The sequence below is a fragment of the Conger conger genome, chromosome 4, assembly GCF_963514075.1.
Source record: "Conger conger chromosome 4, fConCon1.1, whole genome shotgun sequence".
Taxonomy (NCBI): domain Eukaryota; kingdom Metazoa; phylum Chordata; class Actinopteri; order Anguilliformes; family Congridae; genus Conger; species Conger conger.
The window spans coordinates 22,612,630-22,640,509 of record NC_083763.1 but is presented as its reverse complement, the minus strand read 5'-3'; the positions used below and the strand labels follow the sequence as shown (position 1 = coordinate 22,640,509).

Here is a 27,880-nt window from a genome sequence, read left to right as displayed (position 1 = left end):
CAAACTGTCCTATGTTGTTACAGTTTCCAGGCAAAAACCGTATCAGCAGCATGATATATTAAAAAAGGATGGATGAATTCGGGAATCTTTCTGGGACATTCCAATCAATTTACCTACAGATACAGACCTCAGGCGCAAATGAAATCTAACAGAGTAATCAGAGAAACACCAGCAGACTTCTCCCCCTGCAATGGCCCAATGAAGGAAATGGGGGAACATCTTCCTGTATAGCTGAATGGACCCCCTAGTGGCATTATGAGCCTTTGTAACGCACTTGGACAAGTAATTATGGAATGATTCAAGAGAACAAAGGAACAGCCTAATTATCAATTTAAGTCATTTTGTTTTAACCTCCTAAGACCTGGCGTACACATGCGTGGACTCCACATTTTGGGCTGTACAACCATAATACTTCATTCTTAAGACCGAGAGTCCACATATGTGGACATCATTTTTCTCAAAAACTAAATCATGTCAAAAGATGATGCTTAGTTTGTATACTTATCAGTTCCCAATAAGCCCAAATAGCAAAGAGAAATTAAAAATGCATACCAAAAAAGAGTGCGGGTCTTAGGAGGTTAAATGTGCAGTAAATAATCTCTGCATTTTGTAATCATTGATTAGTAAATGATTAGTAAATGATTTGAATTGGAAGGAAATATGTTGTGCTATCCACGTTCAGCCCCACGTTTCCAAAAAATCAATGTTGGCTTTCATCTTTCTATCAATCATGTTACTCCTGTGGTGTAGGCGACAGCACTTCTTCTGTATTTATGATATACCATGAATACTCATTTACTCGTTGTAGTACTTTCATATGTGTAAACAAATTCCCAAAACAGGCCTACAAAAAAACAACGCTCTTTTTCCCCCTCTCTTTTGAAAGCATAACTGTAAGGTTCCTGTGGACGGTTCACGCAAATTATCTGGATCAGTAACCGTGGAATTCCAGTTACACTCGTTTGGAAGTCAATGTAAAGCATCGGTTTCGTAAATGCAAACTTAAAACCAGGCTCCGCACTAATTACACTAATTCAAAAACGTGGGTGTGATTTAGAGTGCATTCATCATCTAATGGCTACACGCGTTTTCCTGTTCTTATTTCTTTTTTAAAAGACCCCGCAAGCGGCATGGTTGTTCCTGGCATCCAATGTACGTGTTACATGTTAGATCTGTACAATTCCAGAAAAGCCCACGGTAATTAAGCCCCAATTAGACCACACTACATCGTACATTCATTGGCCTACATTGATGAAAATGGATAGAACAGGACAAGACAGAAAGCTCAAATGGCTTACCTCAGAAGAAAACCCTCAAACTTGCACAACATCTAGCTAGTAAATGTATAATAATGAAGTAGGCTACGTCCCACAGCGAGTTGCATGTCGATGCTAACGCGACTTTCTTCAAACCCAGCCTGAACTTCTAATCAGATTGTTTTAAGCTCCTTTCTCATTAGTCTACGCAGAACACATGCTTGTGCCAGTCACTCGTGTTGCTTCAGACCTGCTTCCAGAAAGGACTAAATCCTAAATCTTGCGGGAAACAAATATTCATGTTATTGTGAAGTAGGCCGTTTCTGTTTTTAAACTCATGGCCACGAAAATGGCTAATTAAAATGTCCAAGCTCACAAATAAAACACAAAGAAAGTCCCTTCTGAATGAACCCCTTTCATAACGATGTTTTCCCATTGTGATCATGTCAATCTGTGGTAATTGTAGAGACAGAGACGACAGCCACAAACCCAAATCTTCACTGTTGAAGATCAGTGTCATCGTGAAATATACAGTATATTCTATGGCGGAAATAAGTGAAGAAGGGCAGTAAAAATAAAATAGCTGTCAGAGTGCAACAAAGGTAAGGTACTATAGGCTACATAAGTCTGTTCATCGAAAATGGCATTATATAACTGAAACGGCATTTTCTTTTCAGACATAATTTAATAATCCAGAACAAATTAGTAGGTGGTGAGTGAGATATACAAATCAATTGTATGTGCAATTTTCCCAAAACAATATCTATAGACACACTGTAGATGCTTATACATTGCATTGTTGGAGGTGAACTTTTTTTTGTTTAATAATGTATAATACTGCCATGAAATACACATCATTCAATTAATTGTACAAACAAGGGTTGTATGGCAAACACACTGAAATATGAATAGCTAAGACACTGAATCATAAAAAGATAATTTAAAACAGTTGTAAAATACAGCAGAAATCAAATTGCTTTGGGCAATACACAATAGCAGTGATTTGACCCCCTTAATCTTAACTGCCAGCAGTTAGATGAAAGAAATATCCATTGATCCTAACAGTATAAATGTTTTATTTGTTTAATTGGCTTGTTAATTTAATTGGCTTGTTAATTAAATTTCATGATATTCCATTGACTCAAAGTGTATGTCTGTTCAAATGCCATACTTAATTATTGCCAGTATCAGTCATTATTTGATCATCTCCCTTAAAGTTGAGACTCTTTCTCAACAACTGAAAGAACATCACTATATTACCTGTGGTAGGTATAGCATCAATGTAACCTCCTTTTAAAATAAAACAAAATAACTGAACTTGGAAACCAAACCATTTATCAAAAGTATTAAAAAACAAGCATCGTCGTCAACATTTCCTTTTTTTGTTGTCATCTACACTTTTAATAATTTACAAAAAAAGAGGCGTATATTCTCAGAAAATTGTAAGTGGAAAGAAAGTTAATACATTTAAGTAAATTCTGCAACAGATACTCCTTGCAGGTTATATTTACAAAATATGAACAGATACATATAGTTGACATAAATTATCAGACACACTTACTGTAGCTTAATCAAAGCGAAGGCTTATGCATTCACATATTAGACTGCACTGTGTTCCACTGGAAATATACTGTACTGAAACTATTGTCTGAAAAGATGCATCGAATACATTAAAAATATGTAAGTGCATCGTAACAGTAATAAAGTGACATTACATGCAATGTTGTAATTGGGTTTTGGCATATAAACACACAAATGCAGGAGAAAAAAATACTTTATAAAAGGATTCTGCATTGAGAAATGTTTAACATTACAGTTCATGTCTTCCTAATTAAAAAGCCATTGCACAGTATAAGAGAAACCAACGTTGCCTTTCCTGTAACTGTAAAAGTAGAAAAAATGTAATACAACTTACAAAAAGATCATATATTGTTTTATGTTTAATAATTTATAGTTACTATAGAAATGGCAGTACTGGATAATGCAGGTTTTGATTATACGGCCTAATTTAATTCCTGTATACACTTAAAAAAAGATGCCGTGACTATTGTGTTAAATAACTAATAAATACACACATTGTCTTACACTAAGTGCACCCTGCTTTAACTCAGGAACCACTACTCGCTCCTGCCAGCACAAACTGTGGCATAACAGATAATATATTAATATATGTAACACTTAAATGGTACATATTCACAGTTGTCGAAAATATTTAAGTGGTTTCTTTTCATACAGAATATGGCACAAACCGCATGCGTATACATGTAGGTATGCATGTATACGCATACGCAGAACAATTTGTTGCATATAATTGCGACGTATAAGCTACGAGCAGTCACACAAAGTGTGCTTCCCTGTGCTCGCATTCCTGCAGGCGCCGTGGGCGGAGTCTCTGGTACACTGGCTTGGCTTCGCTTTGGCTGAGCTCCTCGGGGCTGGAGGCGAGCAACTGAGGTGGAGGGGGGGTGACGGGGGCCACGTCCACGGGGGATGCGTCTACAGGGGGCGCGTCTACGGGGGGCGCGTCTACGGGCGACGCATCTACGGGCGACGCATCTACGGGGGACGCGTCTACGGGGGACGCGTCTACAAGGTCCTCCGCCCCCACGGCAGTGGGCTCCACGCCGACGGCTACTTCCCCGCCGCTCTTTGCCCCCGGCTCCTCCTCCGGCTTCTTGGTCCGGACGCTCTGCGGCGGTTTGTAAAAAGTCCCCGGCGGGGGCTGCAGAGTCCGAGAGGCCCGGAACGCCCTGGACGCAGGGTCCGGCTCGCCACCGTTCTCGTCCCGTTTCAACGTCCTCCCCGGTCTCACCGCGACGGTGTATGGCTTGTTGGCGAGTATGGTGCTGGTGGTGCTGGAGGTGTACGAAGCCGGCAGGGAGGCCGACAAGGTGGAGGTACCGGCCGACACGCCGCCTGAGGGCACGTTGGCCATGATCATAGCTGTCCTCGGGGTGACGTCGTAATGCTTGTACTGCTTGTCCCAAGTTCGCCTGAGAGTGTGGGTGTCGATGTAAGTCTTGCGGTAATAGGTGCTCACTCGAGAGCCGGGCTTCTCAGGTTCGGTCACCTCCTGTATGGCAGGGTTCCGCTCCGTCTCCATGGCGTTTCGGGAGTTCCTCTCGTTGACCAGGGCCGGGTTGAGCAGCCGCTCCACAGGCATGCTGATTGGCCGGGAAATTAGCTTGTCCCGCGGGGCACGCAGCTGGACTTTGGTGGTGCTGTGACTAGACTTGCTGAACACAAAGTTGGACCTCTGGACTTCCGACAGGCTCTTCGACAAAAGACCGTTCTCTGAATTCGCATCCATAGCTGCTTACAAACAAAAAAGGCAAGAATTAGAAACCTGACACACGATTGGAAAACATACATATTTCAGAATTTCAGCTCCACCGCTATATTGGCTCACTTAGCACCTTCCGTTATACTGACCGGGTGCAAACTCCAACCCGTCTGGCATTGGTTTTACTTCCTTAACTTCATCCAGCAAATGAGTGGAAGGAATTATAGATGAGTGCCTTTTATACACTTTTGCACTCTGCTGTAATAAAACAGGGAGAGAGGGGGAAATTAATCTCTGCTAATATCAGAAGATCTTTCCAAAACCTTGAATGGTCTTCAAAACCAGACTGAGAACGCAACGGAGACTTGCCTCTTTAATGTCAACCAGAGACTTTGAGTGGCGGCTTAGGTGCTGCTCCTTCTCCTGGGGGGTCAGCCGCAACTCCCGGACTTTAGAGGGCAGAGGGGATCTCTCCCCGGCCGAGGGGGAGATGGACACCGGGCTCAGGGGCACGTCGAAGATCTTCTCGTAGTAGCGGATGAGCAGCTCCACGATCAGGGCCTGGTAAGGGTAGTCCACCAGGGAGGACAGGGAGACCTCGGCGTCCGTCTGCCTGGGCTTGATCAGAGTCGGCCCGAAAATGATTCCCAGGTTGCTGGCGGTCATTTTGTTCTCGTCCGCTTTTTCCGTCACCCTGGAGGGAAAGGAGTCATTAATGTAAAACTGCTTTTTGTATTCAAGAACGGGATGATTTTTAATCACTGATATACAATCCTATCTCTCTTTAATTATTGTTAAATCCAGTAACTATGGTGCTAGGTCTCAAGAATGTTCGATACACTGCATGTAAATACGGAGTTGGCTTTTAAGTACTATGCTCCGCACAAATAGAATAATTTGCAAAGAACTCTACATAATATTGTATGTACTTCCTTTCAATAATCACTGCAGATCTCTATATGTTAGGCTGCTGAATGTTAACATGTGATTGAATTGAACTTGTATGTTTAAAGTTTTTTTTATATGCGTTTTATTTGTTCACAGGTCTCTCTCGCCAGACTGCCTGTATAAACCAAGGATTGTCTTCCCCTGCGCAACAGAGAGAATGCTTGCAGGGCATACCTGTACAGGTGCCCTATGAGGAACTGCAGGGTTTTATGGTGGGCTGGGGGCAGCTGACGCAGTAGGTCCCTGATCTTGAAGATGACGCGGTTCAGCTCGATGCTCATTTGGGAATTGTCTTCAGCCTGCTCCACGATGATCCTCTGGCACTCTTTTGCCAGGCCGATGAAGTCGTTGTAGTAACGGAACAAGATCAATGGCTCCGGCAGCTATAGATACAAAAACAGATTAAATACACAGCACTATTCAGCGCTCCATCAAACAGCAATGAGCAGATTACCCTAAGATTAACAGCCTTTTTCATTCAAAGGGGACAAAGGAAATGTGCCAATCATTTATCACACCTGTAGGAGACCTTTTATTTCTGCTTTCTACAGTACATCCAATCAAAAAGTTCAGCCACATTTGATTTTTTCTTTTGTCTCTTTTGGAACAGATTTGTTACAATGGCTGCATACATGATTAAATGGCATATATTTCAAGGCTGGATTTAATCAACATTTGTCCTTAAATATGATTCACAAATCAATGCTAACACTACTAGTTTTTCCAACTTAAATGAGATTTTAATTTAGGTGACAGACAAACTGTATGTGAAGACATGAAACATGCAATTACACACTCTTGCAATTAACTGTAAAATGTATCCTACAAAGGATAAATGTTAAGTGACTTCAGGTCCAGGTAATGACAGTTTTGCAGATGAGACCTTCTTCGTAAGGAGCGTAGCATTGCATACCTGCCGCAGGTACAGCTTGAGGACGTTGCTGATATCGTGAGGGTACAGGTCAGATAGTTCCACCAAATCTTTGCCATTTTCAAAAGCTTGGCAGAGCTTCTCTACTCGAGATTTTGCTCCATTTACTCGGTAGATACCCTATAAATGGAAGTGAATTTTGTTTAATAGGAAGGTATTGGCATCATAAAACAAACAAAAAAATAAATACAATGTATTTGTAGTAAACAATGAAAATATCATCGCAAAAGAAACAAGCCCTTTCGGAAAATATATTTTTACAACGCAGAGATTTAATTATGTTAGGTTACCTTGATATTTAGAGCCCGGTTTTCAATCTCAGAGGTGCACTTTTTGATAATAAATGGAATTCCATCCGGGTTGTTTTTGGCCGCCTGGGTGAAATCAATCCCGAAAAGATGCAGCCTTCCTTGGAGTTTCTTGTGGCCGCATTGAATCGCAAGCGTTTCAAGACACTTCTTATGGCAGGCCAGAGAACACTGAATCAAACAAACAGACATTGTCAGATGCACATTTTAATTTAGGCTGTGTAAGATCATCCATCAACCACATGCTTTCAAGGTATCATTCAAGTCTTCATGAAGCTATCCTTCAATGAAGATGACCACTGGTCATTTCCACATGCACTCTACCAACAACATTCAAACTGGAATGTTGGAGGTCCAAAATGGCTAAATTTTTCATCCTGTTTCATACCTATCCTATTTTTAAAAATAGGCTTTTCAGAGCGTTTTCTTACCTCCTCACACTCTGCTCCGTGAAACACCACCAGGCTGTCGCACTCCCGGCACTTGGAAGGCGCCCGCAGTTTCCGCAGCTTGTGGGTCTGCGCAGCCTTGGACATCTGCGCGTTCCGGAAGGGTCCGGGGGAACTGGCCGTCTCAGTTACCATCTCACTGAGGCCTAGGACACCAAAAGAGGGGGGGGAAATGAGCACCGTGGTGCATCGCCGAATTGTCTGACCAGCTATGGACAAATATGAACCAACTTTGCCTGACTTCCATTACTACTTTTTAAAGTCCCGATTACCAAAAAATAAACCAAAAACATTAAGTCATTAATAACATACAAAAACAATAATAAAACAGCAACTTAAAAGTGTAATTGCATAACTACACTACACTTGCGTTCTGCACATTCATCAGTTTTGTGCATTCCTTTTAAAAATACCAGTCTTCAATTCTTAGCCTCAGAACAAATGATTAACTAACTGGTTTGCTGTAAAAATATCTGCATGCTGGCTGCACCCTCTCACTCACCGTTGTCTGAAGGGGACGGAGGTTCTCGGTCATCCAGGTCATCAGCGGAGGACATGGTGCCTGTGGAAGGAGTCCTGGGAAGCCTTCTTTTAAAGTCACCTAGACAGAGACAGCACGCTTACTGTTGCTGCACTGAAGACAGAATGGCAGTGTCCGGTTTTAAAACACTTCTTGCACAGGGCCGGGGGTGCACACTGTTGAAAAAATCTTTGATAGTGACCGCCCACAGTCATTTACACCTCTATTCAGCGATCTGTCCGCTTGATTCTGGCTCTTTTCTCTGATAATGGCTGGAATGAACAGCCCATCTCAGCCAACTCCACTCAAATTCCTGGAATTACTTCCACTCATTGGGAAATACAGATTCTTGGGAGACAAAATGAGCAACTGAGCCCCACTGGACCTTGCCCATCTAATGAAACAACTATGAATGAAGACTGCCAAAAAGTAGATTCAATATTTTCTTTAAATGTCATTACAGAATATACAAGTAACTGTTCCACAATGCTGGAATATTGATAACAGCATGCATAAATACATTTTCATTAAAATAGTATATATACTAATATATATACTATTTATACTATTAACCAAATTCACAGCATACCAAATAAATGCATCAACAGATTAGACATGAATATAACATATTTGTATTGGTGACGAGCAGGATGTTCGACAAGTTGTAGTCAACAAAGCTCCACCTAAGCTAAACTCCACATAGTCCACATATTTTGTTCTTAAGCACATTTCTAGCATGTTTGTGCAGCCCCAGTCTGGAGGCACACGTGTCACTCCACAATCTTCTCTTCGGGAACAAACAGATATGAGGTAACAGAACTAAATCCTGCATGGGGCCTGACATGTTTTCACAGGGGATGACTCAGCCTGAGAAATGCATATTTTTCACCAGTTGTTGAAAATACCAGGAAGAGGAGGGGCGAGGAAGCAGATGTGAACCCAGCGACCCGTCACCTGTCTGAGAGACGGTGCGGTCAGGGCTCGGGCGGAGGTAGAGGAGTAGGGGGGTAACGGGGGAGGGGTGTAAAAGCCGTACCTGGGCTGGCCGTGGGGGAGTCCATGGAGCGGGATTCACTGCTGCCCCCCACGCTCTCCGAATCGCTGCACATCCCCCCTCCCTGGCTGCTCGTGGTCCAGGTCCGGAACGGGCCCTGGGTCCTCAGAGCTGGGGGGAAAGACGGGGATTCGCTCTTTTCTGTTCTTTCATTCACACAAAACTCAACATTGTCCCCAGCCAGGTTTCATTATGTTACATTACATTATTGCCATTTGGCAGACGCTCTTATCCAGAGCGACGTACAACAAAGTGCATATGCATAACCTGAAAAAGGTTCATTTACAATACATTACTGGTGCATTGATGTCTTTCAGTCTATGCTAGGCAGTGTTACTTTACTGTAATGTGCATGGCGACAATGTTGTATTCTATTTCCTCTCTTCAAACTCTTTATCTTGAATGTAATGAATAGCACAACATGTGCCAAAGGGTGTAAAGCAACGGAGTAAAACAACAAATTATGTAAACTGTTTATTTAATAATCACTTAAAAACAGTGATGAACAGACTGATGAAGTGTGCTGAAAGACCCTTGAGGGAAGTGCAATTTCAAGTGCTAAGAGTACAACAAAGATAAGGACTAGGGCCTATTTGATTAATCTGATTAATGGATTATATTTATATCTAAAAACTGCTTTTATACAGCATAACGCAATAGAATGATATATACTTCAATTTGAACAATAAACAGCTTACATAGCCAAACAAAACTAGCAAAAATATCATCCCAACAAACAAGTTATAACAAAAGTAATGACACACTACTGAGAACTGAAAAAAGAACAACTACCAACCAGTGCTCTGTGTTTGTTTGATTTAAAATAGGCATCCAATTCCCAATTAAGCTTCACTCGACTCCTATATTTCTACTTTAATTCATGGTTCGTATTCATGAGCTCCTCGTTCTCACTCAATACACAACAATCGACATGAGGGACCTCATTAGCACACGTTCAATTGATTAGGCTTAAATATCAAAAGGTTTTCATTGAGACTCTAGTAACATTCATGTTTAAACTAAAGGACTAAAGGCGAAAAAAGCAGGGAACTGCTAAACCACTGCAAACACTGACCTAAGTCAACCAATATGTACTATAAATTAATTATACAGGTACTACTACATGCATATGAAAACAGTCTTCCGTGTTTAGACCTCTGAAAAAAGTAGTTTTACTATAAACATAAAATTGGTTAAGTGAAGGCACATTAAATGTTATATTTTAACTTATGCCCTTATGACATGAATACTATGTTAATTTAGGTTGTGAAAATGGGGGGGAAATTACTAACTGACCAAAAAGCAAGAAACAGCTCAATTCAAACCACAGAAATCAGGGGATACATGAACCATGGAGAATGTTCCACAGCATTAAAGCTGGACTCTGAGCCAGATGAGGACATGGTCTAATCTCTAAGCAGGCTGACCTCACACCATTAAGCTGAGGCTTGACCTGAGGTCATGTGAACAACCACTCATCCTTCCTGCCGTCTTGGTCCGTCCCATCCCCCAATTCACGCCCATTACCTGGGCCATCTTAACCCAAGGCGGTGATAATGGAGGCAATTACCGATTCTATTCACAACAGCCTGGCCAATAAGCTTTTATGGTAACGGGGCCACAAATACCAGCATGCAGTGGCTGCAGATATCACCATAGCTTATTAGTGAAAAATGATTGGCATTCATAAAAGATGGGACCATCCATTTGTTTATTCACAAGTCAACCAACTTGTATATTCTAATTGTAATGCATAATTTGTAATGCAGAGTAACCATTGAAAGCATATAGCATACTATGCAAAGCATACTAATTTAGTGGCTACTTGTCACATCACTCTGTTTTTAAATGTATATTAAATAAACAGTATACTTTATTTGTTGTTTTACTCCTCAGACCCTCTGGCTACATGTTGTGCTATTCATTAAATTCAAGATGAGTTTGAAGAGAGGAAGTAGAATACAACATTCTCGCCACAGACATTACACAAGCAACACTGACTAAAATAGACTGAAAGACATCGACGCACCAGTCATTTATTATTAATAAACCTTTTTCAGTTTTCCTTGAAGCGAATAAAACAGGAGCCTTCATAGCTCTCAGTGAACGGGGCACAGTGCACAAGCGGGATGGCTACCTTGAATGTCCGTGCTGCTGTTGGACCGCCTTCCCTCGATCTTCCCGGGCCGGGCGTGAACCGGACTCTCCACCTCGTCGGCGCTGTGGAACTCACCAGAGGTGAACGACATCTGTGACAGATTCCCATGAGAGGAGCTGCTCATTGAGCGTTTAGAAAATGGCAGCCTGGAGGACAGGTGGGGGGGGGGGGGGGAAGGTTAGTTCAGCAGCCGCTCTGAGGCGCGTATGGTCCAGCGATACACGGGGGCTAAATACACCGTTTTTTGGGTTTGTTATGAGAAGACGCGAATAACTCCAGTATACAGCACCTCTTAAAGACTCAAGAGGACAGGCATTACAGAGAGGAGGGAGTTCACACTGCACACCACTTAATATTAATATAAAGGCTCTATAATTGTATGAGTAGGCACCCAGAATTCAGAGTAAATACATTTTCAGAAAAGTCATGGACTGATATTAAGCGTACATGCCACAATATTAGTCATTTGGATTTAAAATGAGATTGAAAACAACATAGAGCAATACAAATGAAACGGAACAGATAGCTTTTTTAGTGTAGGCCTGTCCCCCATGAGAAATGCAAAACGGGTCAATTTGCTCCCCTTTCAGATGTATTTTTTTTGTTCAAACTAAATTTCCCCAGTAAATAGAGCTCTTAATTGAAAACAGTGTCATTTATATTGAAATAAATAATAATTCCATTTCCACATATACAAATGCCATTCCTTTAGAAAGAAGTCACAATGGTCAATGGGAAGATATGAAATAACACTGGGGTCGTGCTGAAAGGGTAAACCGTTTACTAAACGCCTGGTAACTGAAACTAGGCCTGAAAAAGACAGGAAACTAGTGGAACACACAACATAACTGAGGTGCTTCAGTGTTGATACTTATAGGAGTAGAAATTTGTAGCCACCCAGGCATTTTTGCGCACTGAACCTAAGAGAGAAATGAGCACCAGAGATTTGTTTCCAAGTCGTAGAGTGAGAGCGTCGGTGGGCAGAGCAGCAGAGCAGTGAAAACAAAGCTCGAGTTGGCGTTTCTCACCACAGACATTTCCTGAGGAAAGCCTCTAGACGCACGCTCAACTGTGACGCACAGCCTCTCATTTCTGCTCAGGAACCTTACTGAGAAAAACCAGCGCAAGTGTAAAAAGCTGGGTGGCCGTGGCTCGTCGAAAACAAAACGCTAACCCCTTGACTGCACTGCTCCCCCCCCCCTCCGTATCACTGACAAATGTTTCAGCAAAAAAACAACTACTTCACAAATAAAAAGTAACGGTCTTGTTTCCATGCCAACACAATATTATTCCTTAATGGCTAACATAAACATTCAATGCGTACATCCCGCTTTGACCTCTGCCTGGAACAACCTCTGTCTGCTTCATAAACATACAGCTGACTGCACGCCTATTAAACTTTACTGGGAAAGCGCCGTCTCAAAACTTTCCCATGTTGCTCTGTTCCTACGAAATGTGTACGAAATGCCTTTCTGTACTCAGGAAGACTTGTGAGAACTGAAATAAAGAAAGAAGGCCATCCGAGGTGTTGTTTCTCAATGGGAGTGTTCAGAGGGACTGACTCACACAGAGTTCTGGGGGCTCTGGCCGTCGAAGGAGAAAGACTCCAGCCGACTTGCGTCTTTGGGCAGGTTCTTGACAAACTCCAAATACTGCTGCCCCGGCTCGTACAGCTTGGCGTTCTCACAGAGGGACTGGTAGTTGACCGGGAGAGAGACGACCTGGGCCTGCTGCATCTGGAACCAGTTCACCGTCACCTGTGGAAGAACGGACGGCCACAGTCACTCTCTGCCGCCCAGCGGAGGCTCGCTGCGCTGGTGCGGATGCGCCGGGTCTGAACTCACCGCTTTCAAAGTCAGGTCACACTGAAACACCAGCTCGCGGATCTGCGTCAGGATTTCGCTTTTGCCGTTGGCTAGCTCGATCCTCTTCACCCCCACGTCTGCCACACAGGCTTTGTAGTGGTCGTTAGCCTCTTCTGCCTATAATGACAACAGAGCAGAACAGTCCGTGAATGCTAACATTACAGTTTATTCTTAATTATCTACATAGAACCACTGTTGACGAGTGTGTGTATGAGACCTGGTTCAATACCTAATTGTTCTGGATTCAAATACTTTTCTATGTTTCACTGAGCTGGTCTGGAGTATTGGAACCTACTCTCAAAAACCCTGCAAACCCTGTCTTCTGTTCCTCTTGGTTGGCTCAGTTGCACCAGGGAAGATCAATCGAGCGCAGAAAGGTATTTAAATCCAAAACAATTACGTATTTCACCCAGGTTGTGTCCGTATTCATATAAACCTGGCATTCAGCATCACACCTGTTTGATCACACCATACCAGCTGGTAGAAATACGAAACATGGAAGTACAGGCCTATTTATGGTATTAGAGAGCTACTTTCATACTCGACTATAACGTGCTACAATGTGGGCAGATACTGATTCCCAACCAGGAGAACCAAAGGCCAAAGTGGCCTGGTTTAGTATCATCAATGGAGAGAGTGCCTCACCTTCTGCAGGGCCTCCTCCTCCAATCTCCTCCTCTTCTCCAGCTGCTTGCCTCCTCCCGCCAGTTGCTCCTCCTCAGCCCGGCTGGTGGAGACGCGGGCCTTGTCGTACTCCTCCCTCCTCTGAGCCTGCAGGAGTCTGGCCTTCCTCAGAGCGCTGTCTGCCTCCTGCTGCTCGACAGGAAGTGCACACCAGTCTTTCACAGCACTGCTGACTCACAGCTTCTCACTTCCTCCTATTCAGCCCAGGGCCAACACGCGCGCCTACACGGACCCGCATTCGCCAAACGCAAGGTACCGAAACACAGAAGTGCTCTCCAACACAGACACAGGCAACACTGCAAACACACACGCAACCCTGCAGACGCATTCAGCAATACTCGGCACCGAAACATAGAATTACTCTCCAACACAGACACAGACAACACTACAAACACACACAATCCTTCAGACACATTCACCAGTACCCTGCACCGAAACACAGAAGTACTCTCACACACACAACAGTGCAAAGACACACACACACACAATCCCGCAAACACATTCACCAGAATGCACAGAAATGATAACACACACGCCTTTGCACACAGACACACATGCACACACAACCCTGCAAACACATTCACCAGTACACTGCACCGAAACACAGAAGTACTCTCACACCCACAACACACACTCACAGACAATCCTGCAAATGCATTCACCAGCACACAGCGCCGAAACGCACAAGTACTCACACAGACTAATATACTGCTCATACACTAAAAATAATGAAATTACAGAAATAAATCCTCCCAAATCCACACACATATCTACACATCCATGCATGCCCAGACATACAAAAACACATATTTGTACACATCACAAGTATACCTACATACACGCACAGCCTTTTCACATTCAAATCGAGCAGGGAGTGATTTTTTTTAGAAATCGTATCGGGTAAAGTGCAGTTTCACACCCTCTCCCCCCGACATCACACAATCCCATGTCTCTGTGATTCAAACTGAAACACTAGAAAGTGTGTATATCAACAGCTTTCAATGGTTGTTGGCAACCTCTCCCTCACATCTAAAATGAAATTTACCCACCATTTTCTTCTGCTCCCTCTGCCACTGGTCTTTGATTTCTTTCCTCCGTTTATCAAGCTCATTCTTGCGAGCCAACAGGGGCTGGAGAACAGAAACAAATACAAAGAGCGATATCATATTGCCATATTTCAAACAACCTATGCATTCAAGACAGACTGCACACCGCAAAGCGTCAAAGAACACACAGCAGATAACCATAGAGGGAGCACACACGATCATAGATCAAACGATTTCTTAGAAACTGCTAAAGCAAACACACTGCTCACTCAACACTCTCTTACCTGAATGAATTTGTTGGACTGAAGAGCTGAAGCCGTCTGGAGCAGAACTTGACTGTACTCGATGTCGTTCTTAAAAGCGGATATATAGATTTCCCGGAATGGCATGTAATCCTTTGTCATGGGAATAAAGGAAGAATGCATTATGCATTGTACAAAAAGGATGCAGACGTTCCTACTTGCACATGAACTGTTTTCATAGTATTCTATGAATATATTCCTAGTGTCTGATGGTAAGTGCACTGGCTGGTGTGATCCAACAATTCCTTGCATATTTCTGCAACAGTCAAATACAGACTATCCTTCTAAGGCTAATAATGAAATAATAAACATTTGGATAATAAAATAAAGCACTAAGGCCTCAATGGAAACAACTGACCTCAATATATAAAATAATTACCTGTTGGCTTGCAAGTGTCTTTGCAGATTCTGCCATTTTAGCAAAGCCTTTCGCACATTCAATATCTGCAAACAGATAACAACCAAGCTGGTGGTTACAAAATGCACTTGGGGCCACGGCAGGGCCGTGCTGTCGATCAAACGTACCCTTAGACAAACAAAAGTTTTGCCTGGTTATGTCACGCCTATGTCCATGCAAGTTTTACCAGAAATATCACTTTGAATGTAGAAAAAGATGATATAACAGAATCCAGAAAATAGCAGCTTAATTGCTAGGACAGGTTTCAAGAGCCTAAGGGGCCAAAGAAATGTCACATTGCGGTCCAGCTTGAGAGACAATGAGTGTGTGATAGAGAGAGAGAGAGAGAGGGAGAGAGAGGCTGTGTTTTGGAAACACATACTTAGCATACTACTCATACTACATTTCAGTGAACATCAGCCTGAAATTTAGTATGAGCAGTATGCTAGTATGCAGTTTGGAACACAGCCTTACTCTCTCTCACACACTCATTGTCTCTCAAGCTGGACACCGAACGTGACATTTCTTTAGCCCCTCAGGCTCTTGAAACCTCTCCTAGCAATTAAGCTGCTATTTTCTGGATTGTTAAACATCTTGTTGAGGGAGAGAAAGAGAGAGAGTGAGAGAGGGATAAAAAGAGAGAGAAAGAGTGACAGAAAAACAAAGAAAGAGTGACAGAGAAAGAGAGAGTGACAGAAAGTGACAGAGAGAGAAAGAGAGAGTGACAGAGAGTGTGACAGAGAAAGAGACAGTGACAAAGAAAGAGTGACGAAGAGAGATAGAGACCGAGAAAGAGAGAGAGGGAAATAAAGGGTAAGAGAGAGTGACAGAGATAGAGTGAGAGAGATAGAGAGACAGACAGAGAAAGATGGAGAGAGTGACAGAGAAAGACAGAGAGAGAAAAAGGGAGAGAAAGAGAGAAACAAATACGGACAGAGATATGGGCCGAGAGAGAAGCGTGTCGGCGGCTCACCCAGGCTCAGCCTCTTCTCCACCCAGCTCAGGACATCTTTGGTGTACTTGGACCAGGCCTTGGCGTAGAGCAGGGCCGACTCCACGCCGCTGTCGCTGGTCAGCAGCGCCTCGTCCACCTCCTCGGCGCGGGGCGGCGGCGGGGGCCCTGGGGACATGCCCAAGAAGCGGCAGACGGTGAGGATGCGTCGCCTGTGCATGCCTCCGGCCCTCAGTGCCCCGCTTGTGACTCAGCTGCCACGGCGGACCACGGCAAAGCTCCCGCGACCTTGGGCCAGGGGGGCACCTTAAATCCCGCTAATGCTAAGCAGGTCCGACAGGGATTTTTTACCCCCCCCCCCCCGCCGCCCTAGTAATACGACAGCCGCTGATAGGCTAGCGTTAGCATGGCGCTCCTCCGTAAAAGAGGCTTGCGGCACGGCGCACCAAAACGCAGCTGCGTGGCACCTGACGACAGCCGCGCATGTGTTTCTCATCTCCGACAAAAGCTTCTAAAACGCTAAAGAATGTGAGCCATTCCGGACGACCGCCGCACATGCCAACTTCAGAAAAGGGCGAAGGAACGGGGAGGGGTGAGAAGAAAGCATTCCTGCCCGTTATCGCGGCCGATGACAGGGCGTATCAGCGGCACCCGGCAGTCTGGGAAACGGCCGAGGGCGCCCGTATCGAGGCGGAAACATCTTACCTGCCAGGTCATCTTTCTCCGGAACAGATGCTCCGGACTCCACCGAGAGGTTCTCGAAAGACTGCAGGTGAAAAGCAGCTTTAATCAGGATTCTCGATGTTTGCCAGACAATCTAACAACAAATCCACAGCTGTGCAAACACTGTGAGCTCATCTTCCGTTCATTCAAAAGAACAGCAGGAAGCACATTTTAATGAATCAGAAACTTTCCAAAATTTTGGAGAAGGAAAGACTAATCAGCAAACATGAACCAAACAAATACTTTTTGCCCATGCTTTTGCTTCTTCCACGCTTGTGTCTTCTCACCCTAGTTTTCCCACTTTAGCTTACAACAGTATACGCTCTAGGTCAGCTGTGCTCTTTCTCCTCCCCCAATTTGTGCTCAATCGTGCTCAAGCTGCAATGCTCCTAGCAACCTCGGCTGTCGATACAGGGAACCGCAGGACAGCAAGTGCACTCCTCCAAAGCACACCACCGTCAACGAGCCGACCTCACACAGACCCGAGTCTGTGGAAGACATTTCATGCACGGCTGTAAAAACGGCTTACCCGCGTCCTCCTGGTCTCCAAGAGGCCCAGCGCTGATCCGCTGTCTACATCTCCCATAAGGAAGTCAGACACTCTGCAGCAGGAGGAGGGAAGACAAGGCACAGGTTCACTATACTAATCTACAGCCAGGAATGAAGTCCATTACATAATAACCTACATGAGCTATCAGAGTTTACATCTTAGCTGCAGAATGAGGTGAGTAAGGGGCACTGGAAACATCAAATCTTTGTCTGACCCCCAAACCAGTCACAACCCCGACACGATTAGCACGTTCAGTTTCATGAAAAAAGCAGGTGCCATCATAATGAATCATCAGTCTTTTTACAAATCACTTATTGAATTCATAAAATGAGAAATCAGATTAGCGGTACTTACACATTGCCAAAAGTAAACGCCAACGTGTCGATAGAAGCATATATCTCTCCAAAAAGGTTCTGTTTATTTTCCTCTTTCACCTCTTTGAAATTCACACCTGTTGGAAATGGAAAAAACATTTTTTAGATGTATTACAAATTCTCTCCTCCGCCTTTCAAAAGCTAAGTCAATATTGTTTCAACAGGAAAATCCCAAATCACAAGTTGTTTTTCTTGCTTAAAAAAATTAGACTGGCAACAGCTTAAATCCACAATGCTGTGTTAATAGGGTCACTCCACAGCTCCAGTTGTAATCTAGCGAAACATCGATTTCCTGCTGAGAGTCTAAACACCCTAATGGGTGAAAAAACGAGGGAAAAAACACCAACATAAACAGACCATAATCAGTCTCCACAATAAACTTCCTTTCTGACACAAACAACCATGGATGGAAAAAAAGCACTGCAGAAAGTCACTGGAGACACACAGGCAATTGGCAAAACCACTGACGCCATCCCCTTTAAACAGACCTGACATCCCCAGTCCTTCCTCTCCCAACAATGGATCTTTCTAGAAATCCCCGAACTGACTTAGCCAGTGGTAAGCGAAGACAGAAACGAAAACACTAATGGCCGGTTTCGTGTACACCAATTAAGCTTAGTCCTGGACTAAATGGAGTGTGTAAAATCAAAATTGAATTTAGTCTAGGACTAGGCTTAATCTGTGTCTGTGAAACCTGCCCTTGGCGTTATTTCACATATAATGCCAAACTTACCAAGCTATTAAAGTTTCTTCTCTTGATATCAAGTCACTGTGCACCTCTTCTCAGAGTAAAGCTCACAGAAGGCTCAGACTGCCCTTCCAATTCTCTCGTTCAGCCAACACGTTCCAAAGGCAACTCTGGCTCCAGTGGAGAAACAGAGCCTCACAGCCCAACTTTCATAAAAGTGCTGCACAATATGTGCTTCGATAAACAGGAAATAGCAGAGTGGAAAGGCACATGCGGCAGGCATGAAGCCGCTGTGACTGGCCCAGCCAGGGGCTGTTAGACTCACCTTCTCCGGCGGTTTCCTGTCTGCGCGTTACTCTGCCACAGGAAATACTCCAGCACGGCTCGCAGCCTCAGATTCAAACCCAACGTTTAACGCTGCCCCCGTGAGTTATCTACACCTAAACCTCCCGCAAGCCAACACAAAACACAAGCCCTGCGGTTCCAGCCCAAATCACCTCGGGACAGCCCTGTTCTCAGTTTGGGGGGGGGGCAAGTGGGAGAGAAAAAGAGAGAGACTCCTTCACTGCACAACTGTTTTCTCGGTTTCCTCTCCACCTGCAGCGAAACGACTCCTTACGACAACAAAACAGTGTCCTCAAAAGACATCTTCGAAAGAGAAAGAGAAATCTTCAAGAGAGCTTCTTGTGGTTTCCGAGCAGCGTTGAGGCGCGACCCATGGCAAAGGAACCCCTGAAGAAGTTAGGAGAGAGGTATGGCAATCCCTGCCCAAAATCCTTGCCCTAGGTCGCCCCGCCTCCGCCAGCCAACAGTGGCAATGCATAGCTGCCGTCGTGACGTCTTCCCCAGGACATCCTGAGGTCAACACAAACACAATGTCTACTCCCTCCAACGGCCCACAATCCAAATATGGAAACTACGTCACCACAGAAAGAAGACCATTGTTTCTCAATATCACACTTATGTGGCCATGAACCCACCAGGTTATTTATTTATTGTTTAACTGGGAGTAGGCTAAATCAGTAAAAACTGGTTTAAGTAACAGTTCACAGAGGTCCTTATTTTGGTCACATCTTGATACCAGATTTCAGTCATCATTCACATTTGCAAAATTAATGTTCATATTGTACCTGTGACGTGGTTCTCAATACAGTACATGCTCTCTACAAGTGTTTACTTGTAGTATTTTAGTATTTTAGTAGTTTTTAGTAGTTAGTACTTGTAGTTTTAGTACTTGTAATACTTTTCTTTTTCTATTTTTCTTTTCTATTCAATAAACAGAATCAGAACCTCAGTAAGAGGTCAGAGAAAAACAGAGCGAGGTTCTGGATATCACACGTGTCCAGTTTCTCACTAATCCTACACAGCATGTGGCCCACACTTTGGGTAAAAAAGACCTAGTGTTGCCCCTCAGTGCAGGGGCCAGCACGTTAAAAACGAGCTCAAAACAAGAACGAGCCGTGCCTCAGCTGTGATAAACAGTCGCATTCGGTCAAATTCTTCTGACTGCCCAAGAGAGATGAGAGCAGAAAAGAATTTCAATAACCTCTGAAACCCGATACCTTTACAGAGGAGAAAACTTCCTTTCGGCCTCTGCCGAATGAGAAAGGGTCCAGATGGAGGTGGAAAAAGGAGAGGGAAACACAACAGTTTGTTTCCTCAGGCTACAGAGATACGGTAAATGCAGCATACAGGAGTGAGAATATCATCAGCATGTATTCAACTCACATATCTATATTCAAAACAACAGTCAAACTTGGTCTCACAAGCGCCTGAAGCATTCAAACAAACATTTTTTTCTCTCAGTCGAGACAGTAGCCAGGGATTAGCACAGTCTCATGCCCATTGTGAAAGCATGAATTCAGGCTAATTGAGAATGACTCATATGCTCTTGATACAGTGCATCAGGGCTATTAACTACCACTCCAGAACTAGCCCTCCACCTTTCTGCTTCCATGATCTCTTTGACCAAGTCAGCATCAATTTACAGGCGAGTGTCAAAGTGCACGTGGAGAGATTTGAGATGACCAGAGCGTTCTAGCCCCCTGGTGGAAAGGAATGTCACTGCTAAGTGATGCTGGCACATCCACAGCGAGGGCTTTTTCAGGGATGCTATGGTTTCTGAAAGAATCTGCCTCTCTCAATTTTTATGTTCTCGGTACATGCATATTTAGTGAGAGTCAAAGGTGTTGTTGCTATTAAATTGCACTTGGGCCACATTCCAACAGAAATGCAAAAACTATCTAAGCTATCGATTTATGTCCTTTCTATCTTGTTTATGTTCATGGGCTATTCTCTCGGTTTGCTATTAAACCCTTATGAGTCAATCTGATTCAAAAAGGGTACGAGGAAGTGGACTCCACTGGACAGACGGAAGAGGTTCTACTCACAGTACTACTCACTGGGTGTGTCACTATCATAAGACTCATATCAGACTCCCAATGCAGGCGTTGAAATGAGTCTTATTATCAGAACCCATGCATGGTGCCTGGTAAGAGCTTCAGAGTGCAAGAGAACTCTGGATAAAGAGCATCTTGAAAATGTCTTGTTCGGTTATTCAGAAGAATTCAGAGAGCTTGCCAGTTACTTTGACTTGGATATCAAGCACGCATAAACCGTAGGGCACAGATAGATGTTATTGTATTGTGTGGCACATGCTAGGGTGATGTGGGGACAAATTATCACAGAGCACTCTCTGGGTGACAGTGCTGTGCTCTTACTGGGACTATAACCAAAAGTGTGCTCTTGAATTGGCACCAGGCAGGAATGCGAATTGCAGCAAGGTACAAACTGAAATTCTTGTGCACAGGCCAAGAGAAGAATTACACTGTATACCAGATGATATTTCTCACAATATAACTAGCAAAGTGAGATTCCTCTGCTGTATTCGCTTGGAATACACACCGCCCAAGCAGATAAGATTAACAAATGGCCATCAAATAACTCCCTGATACATAGTTACTCAAACAAAAGGACTGCACTGCATGTAACAACATTATTTTGTAGCTGTAAAGCAGAAGTGGATGTTATTTGTAATCTGTTCAATTGCCTCACCTTTGACCTTGGCGATGACAGTCCCTGCCGCACTGAGGATGTCCACAGAGTTAAGAGTCTGATGTTTGCCGATGACAGCTTTCAGGACCCGTAGAAGCTCCCCCAGACGCTCATGCACCACCCGGTGTAAACAGTCTTGATTTTCTGTAAACAACACAAGCACAGAGCTGTGGTCAGCTCGTACACACTCACGTGAACTCTTACCATACAGTACTCCACAACACACTCACATGAACTCTGACCATACTTTACTCCACAATCCACTCATGTGAACTCTTACTATACTCCACAACACACTCACGTGAACTCTTACCATACTCACTTACAACACACAAGAACTGGGAACTAAAATCAAATCACAACAACAGCTCTTGCATGCTAATGGTACATCTGTGTTGATGTACCATAATATTTTTTAGGTGAAACTATGGACTTTGTTATGGTTGGACAAGTTGTGGTTGGACAAGTGACCTCCAAATATCCATTCTACATCAAATAAACCAGGCCCTACCCACAGTGTTATGTGACTAAATGGGGACTAAATTTCACTGACTGCACAAACTCCCCAAACCCTTCATTTCCCAGCAGGAAAATGACGTGGCTTTGCCAGGCTCCGCTCTGTTTTTCAGCATCTGAAACTGTGGCCATGGAAAGGTAACGTGCCCAAAGCGCACTTCCACTGAAGTCAAAGCTCCATTTGTGCTGACGCTCGGCACGGGATTACACAACTCATGGAAAAGGGGATCAAGGAGATTTTAGCCGTCTCCCGTTTTTTTTCGCCTCTTTTTCGGTACGGGACAAAAAGGGCCTGTGGTGGAACTAATGCTGTTGTGGAAGTGGCTGCCATGACAATGACAGCGGTGCCCCGTTCAGGAAATCCAATCGTTTGTGTGCCATGTTTGCAGACTGCCCTTACTGAGTACGGAAGTTTAAAAACACATATTTCTATTGTTGTGACATTCACAAAGAAATATCATTCACCAAAGCAAAATTTGTGCCATAACCAAATTGGGATCGATACTTACAGCCGATTGGTTGCCTTGTTTACACGGATTAGTCCTGAATAAACTCACATTTTCACCGGACATGACCCCTATATTTTCTTGTAGAATAACAGCAACCTTTAAGGTCAAACTGTTAATATATCACTAAACCGGGAGCCTTTATAGCCTTTCTGAGGATACATTTGCCCTGGTGACACAGTCACAGCATTTTAAGAAAGTCTTAAGGTGAACAGCCTATGCGGAACAATGTAATGGCATTAGTATTTAAAGCGGGTACAAGGGTCAGGCCTCTACTTCAAATTCTGAGGATCTGAGACTGTATTCTTCCAGTCTCAGCACGCTTTTCTCTTCAGCTTCTGCCAACGGTCTCTCTGCAGGACTTCGGGAGTCATCCACCACTCTATGGCAACTGTCCCCATCCATCTTCATCAGTCATAGGCCCGGACACTTCCAGGGCAGTTACCTGTTGTTTTCTCATTAAAACCGCCGCTTGTTTTTTCGTCACCCTTCCCCACAGTCCTCTGAGTGTCCAAACGGAGCCAAGAGTCTGCTCTGGCCAAAAGCGATCGCTCACAATTAGCTGAATTAGACATAATGATCTCTTATCATGAATACTGTTCTGCAACCTCACTCCCTTTCTAGAGCCTAGCTGCAATTGAGATGTGTGCTTTGAGTTTGAGTTTTGCGCAGGTTTTTATGAGAATAACGAGGAGCGATTGTGCCTTTGATTTGCTTAGCGTCAGAAGGGTTGGGGGGGGGGGTCAACAGTCATGTCTGCGTGGAAGGGCCTTCAAGCCATTCCCCATAGGATCTTTCTACGTTCTGTCACTTCACAACACAGGTTAAAAACCTCTGTAGACCAACTCATGTAAATGTGACTGCCGCATTTAGTGGCGGTCACAGCCACCTGACTGCAGCGGTAGAATTCACAGAGGAAACCTTATTCTTCTCCACACCTGTGCTTAGAGACTACTATGCCGCAACTGTGTGGTGCACTTCTATTGTTTCTCACACTGCTGCTGGAACGGCTTCAGAGAGTGACCGCGGCGTGTGTGACACCCACTGGTCATAGTATCACTCACTGACACCTGTCCACCAACCAAACCACATCACCCCACACTGCATCACTGCATCACTCACAAAGTAGGGAAATTCTCTAAAATGGTGGATTAACACAGGGTTGTTACGAAAGGCTTTTCTCGAAAACACGAAAGGAAAGCCTGAGAACTCCCGTTGTGCAAGAGTGGCCAGTGTTGAAATAGAAAAAAAAACAACATCCCAAAGCCTCACTCTTCATGTGCACCACCAAAGTTTCAATAAGAAGCAGAAATACTGGCAGTTTAGTTCCACCAGACCTGAAAGGAGACAGCTGCAGAGCAGCACGTCCTTAATGGCCGCGTGACCGTTTACGACGTCTCGAGAACTAGCTAATTGGCGAGGCATTAAGCTTTGTCTTTAGCCCGGGATAACCGAGTGTATTGTACCCCAGGTCATCGCTTAACCCCCGGGCTCGGACTGAGCCTCCTACAAAGGGCTGGGCTCGGGGCTTTGGGACGGCGGGCCGCGGCATGGTCTTTGGGACATGGGTGGCTGTTTGACTAGGGTAACCTCCCCATTGTCCGAGAAAGCAATTTGCAAACAGAGAGCCCACCGTCTCAGCGATCTGAGCCTTTTTCTGTTAGCGGAGGGACAAAGTGGATTGAGGGATTGGGGGCATGGGACTAAGCTTACCCACCCCCTATCTGAGGAGAACCCCATTCTTTCCCCCCGTATATGTACCCTCCCCTGGTTTTTGTCTCTAGCCTGGCCCTCCCGCCCCCTGTCTCGGCTGCTGTACAGTGGGTGAAAAATGAGTTGCCCCGGGAACCCGGAGAGGCCTGGATCTGAGATTCTGATAAAGAGGTCACGGAGCTGGCAGCACTGATAGCACATTTTTACTTAATTAGCGTCATGGAAACCAACACTGCATTCCAGAACTGTGATGCACCTCTCTTTTTGAGAGTGAGACGCTTCTATGGTGGGGGATGGTGTTGATCTATATAAAAAAAAAAACTAAGACATCAACATGATACCAAAGCAACAAAATACAAAAGTAAATCTTAACAAGTATTTGTATCTTATAATAAGACTTAAAATCTTATTTCGATAACTTTGTTGCCAAATGAGGCAAAAAGATGGTTGCCGGTTCGATCCCCCGCCCGGGCTGTGTCAAAGTGTCCCTGAGCAAGACAGCTAACCCCCAAATGCTCCTGACGAGCTGGTCGGCGCCTTGAATGGCAGCCAATCGCTGTCGGTGTGTGAGTGTGTGTATGAATGGGTGAATGAGAAGCATCAATTGTACAGTGCTTTGGATAAAGGCACTATATAAATGCCAACCATTTACCATTAGTATATATTTTTAAAAGGCACAGTAAAGCAGAAATTCCATCTGTGAAAATCAATTCTACCTCTAACTTTTTTCTAAAAACATTTGTTCCACTTTTTATACCAAAGCTTTCATGTTAGTTCAAGTTTCTGTTAAGAGCTTAAAATGAAGATATAGACACAATTTTTTTCCACTCTTCTGCAATGAGCTCATTGTGTTTCCCAAGTCAATCCATGTTGCTGTAATGTAAGTTAATCCAGGAACATTCCCCAATAAGCTTTGTTTTTTTCTTTTTTTAACCCTGATATTTTCTTTGTGAAATGCCTGTTACTAACCAAAACACTAAAATCCCGAATGGCTTTGTACCATTCGTCCCTCTGCAATTTGCCCTGTGTTCCCAGCTATGCTCAATCATGCATCTGTACCATGGAAACATTATAGGCCTATTATTATTGCTTCAACATGTTTCAAAGAACATAAACTGTGGTAGTAAATACAGGACATAAACGGTAGCACACAGTGCTACATGTTGAATTGGAAATGACTCAAAAGGTCAAAATGAACTTGACTGGTCAGATACTTCTGTTCCCAGAATGTGATATTTTCCTTTCCGTCCAAAAATCTTTGAATATAGACGACAAGTACTCTACTCCGAGGGGACTATAACGGCTGTCCAGCAGACTTAGTTTCAGGGTGTGGCATTAACAGTAATATGAGTGAGATTCCAGGGCAGGGAATGTCCATGAGCTCCTGCAGTGTCATGTAGAGGTCCTGTTCAGCGGAGTAAACATGACCCATATCTCAAACACTGCATTACAAAACTGTACATTAGGCTATAATATGGTACAGTGGGTTCTAGAATTATTCGCATCCTGGATAAATATGTACAGAAAATACTGAAAATACTGTATTGTTATTGACATAAGCTTTATTTTTCCAACATGTGTAAAGTAGTGTCCTTTATTAATGATCAATGGAATCAAGTCATACATTTTTCAAAGAAATAAAATATTTCATCAAAAAACAGTTCTCACAATTATTGGCACCTCTGGTTTAATACTTTGCGCAAACACCTCTGGCAAAGATGACAGCCATAAGTGTTTTCCTATAATTTGTCACGAGGTTAGAGAACACATTTGGGGGTATTTCAGAATCATCAATATAATTGGGTTTGCAATTATGGACCCCCTTCTTCAGTTCAGAAGAAAGATATTTGATTTAAGTCAAGAGATTGAGATGACGTTGTTTTCACCATTTCTGAGTGGGTTTTGATGTATGTTTGGAGACACTGTCCTCTCGGACAATCTACCTACGACCAAGTCTACGGACAATCTACCTACGACTAAGCTTCCGAGCAGAGACAACAAGACTTTCTGCCAAAATGTCCTGTCCTGGTACTTAAAATCCTAGAATTGATCATAAATAGTGCCCCTGGACCACTGGCAACTGCGGTGCTTCTCCTTGTATACATTCCTCTTTTGCTACCAGCACGTCGATAGGGCATATGGCCAAATGTTACCCTACATTTTGGTCTCATCTGACCATAGCATTCTCTTCCAGTCATAATTCCAATGACGTTTGGCAAACTCCAGACACTTTTGTTTGGTGTGCTCAGTCAGGGCTTTCTTCGTGCCACCTCCCAAAAAGTTGGTATGGAAGTGGTGTTTTATGGTTCTTTTTGAGACTTGGTGACCCTAAGATACAACCAATCTTGGGCTCTTTATGGCCTCCCTCACCATCTTCCTCACCATCCGTGGGGACGTGCACTTGCATCCTGTTTTTATGGCCCTTGCAGTGCTAAGTCCTATGTTTAACTGTTTATGTATAATTATGTACAGATTACCAGACTTCTGATGGTCAATTACCATCCGTCTCTTGAATTGACAGATCTTTGGCTTTTCCCCCGGTGATGGATGACATGGAATTTTGCATGCTTGTTACCTTATTTTTCTACTCTTGTGAAACAGGAAGTGATGGAATGATATAGTTCCATTACCCTGGTGTCTAAATGAAGTAAAATGTTATTGCCTCTTTAACTTTGTTTAACATTTTTTAGGAGCGACCATTTTGACTCCTAAAAATGTTAATAATGAGAACATGAAGCATGAAAGTGAATGTACTGAAACAAAAGTATTCCTAGATGTTTGAACATCACATATAGATTATTATCAGTGTTGCTTATTATATGCAGCCATTTTTCATTTTTATGAAGTGTGAAGGGAGGAAGGACACTGTATATTTAAAAGGACGTGTCCTAAGAAATTCAGTTAAGTTACAGAAACAAAATCCCACAACCCTTCCACAGTTAGGTTACTATGAAAAAAAAAAAAATGTATTTGTCTTCTCTCCATATGCATGTGTGCAAGTTCTTCACTGTGAAGTTTTCTTGCATCAAACAGCACCGGGGCGTGACAGTTAGAATTAGGGGAATTACCTTCACAGCGAGCCAGTGCAGTTAAGTCCTGAAGTGATTTAAAGCCCTGGGCATTGTGCAAGGCACCCCTCTGAGAAGTGTGACTCTGTGAATGCTGCAGTCGCCCTAAATAAGTAAAATTAACATTTATGGCCTTCTCTTAAAAGAAGAAATATCTAAACACTTAACCTTTAACATCGGTCCATTTTTTTTTGGGTGCGGGACGGTCGGTCGGCCAGCGTGAGCCCCCGTGACGCTTCCTCCTGGCCTGACCCACCCCGGAGCAGCTAGCGGGGCCCACCTGCGGCCCGGTCCAGGGATTAGCGGATTACACGCTGCCCGCAGAGAGGAGGGCTCTTCCCGCCGGCCAGCCCCTGCTGCCTCACCTTTGAAGTGCCTTTTCCCATGAGCGCAGACAATAGGCCACCGTCAAACCACCGTCCTTGTGGGTCCTGGCCATTCAGAGGGGACGGCGGTGCAGGTTTTCCCCCCCCATTAGCATGAGAAAACACTCAGCCATCGCGGTGAAGGCTGTCGTTTAAGGCACAGTGGGGGC

General features: G+C 43.9%; 2 protein-coding genes across 8 annotated transcripts in view; both read right to left on the bottom strand.

Annotated features, from left to right (window-relative positions):
• Window positions 1-1,423, bottom strand: part of LOC133126931 (retinal-specific phospholipid-transporting ATPase ABCA4-like) — a 44,404-nt gene extending 42,981 nt beyond the window's left edge. For all 3 annotated transcript variants that reach the window (XM_061239442.1, XM_061239441.1, XM_061239443.1), the window contains exon 1: window positions 1,299-1,423. The gene's annotated coding sequence lies outside the window, so the exon portion shown is untranslated. The remainder of the gene's footprint in view (window positions 1-1,298) is intronic.
• Window positions 1,424-2,052: 629 nt separating this feature from the next.
• The window catches only part of arhgap29a (Rho GTPase activating protein 29a), a 47,010-nt gene continuing 21,182 nt past the window's right edge, over window positions 2,053-27,880 (bottom strand). For 2 of the 5 annotated variants that reach the window (XM_061239444.1, XM_061239445.1), the window contains exons 3-23: window positions 21,543-21,686; window positions 17,781-17,877; window positions 17,406-17,478; window positions 16,859-16,919; window positions 16,175-16,321; window positions 15,184-15,248; window positions 14,787-14,897; window positions 14,506-14,586; window positions 13,418-13,585; window positions 12,752-12,889; window positions 12,474-12,664; window positions 10,887-11,053; window positions 8,732-8,860; window positions 7,678-7,776; window positions 7,158-7,321; window positions 6,709-6,897; window positions 6,401-6,538; window positions 5,662-5,870; window positions 4,909-5,233; window positions 4,689-4,797; window positions 2,053-4,568 (exon numbers count right to left, since the gene is read on the bottom strand). In XM_061239444.1, coding sequence (XP_061095428.1) covers window positions 3,592-4,568; window positions 4,689-4,797; window positions 4,909-5,233; window positions 5,662-5,870; window positions 6,401-6,538; window positions 6,709-6,897; window positions 7,158-7,321; window positions 7,678-7,776; window positions 8,732-8,860; window positions 10,887-11,053; window positions 12,474-12,664; window positions 12,752-12,889; window positions 13,418-13,585; window positions 14,506-14,586; window positions 14,787-14,897; window positions 15,184-15,248; window positions 16,175-16,321; window positions 16,859-16,919; window positions 17,406-17,478; window positions 17,781-17,877; window positions 21,543-21,686 — 3,782 coding nt within the window. In that variant the 3' untranslated portion in view covers window positions 2,053-3,591. Of the gene's footprint in view, window positions 4,569-4,688; window positions 4,798-4,908; window positions 5,234-5,661; window positions 5,871-6,400; window positions 6,539-6,708; window positions 6,898-7,157; window positions 7,322-7,677; window positions 7,777-8,731; window positions 8,861-10,886; window positions 11,054-12,473; window positions 12,665-12,751; window positions 12,890-13,417; window positions 13,586-14,505; window positions 14,587-14,786; window positions 14,898-15,183; window positions 15,249-16,174; window positions 16,322-16,858; window positions 16,920-17,405; window positions 17,479-17,780; window positions 17,878-18,533; window positions 18,783-18,813; window positions 19,281-21,542; window positions 21,687-27,880 lie in introns of those variants that run through there. The other 3 variants (XM_061239446.1, XM_061239448.1, XM_061239447.1) reach the window with 3 other exon arrangements.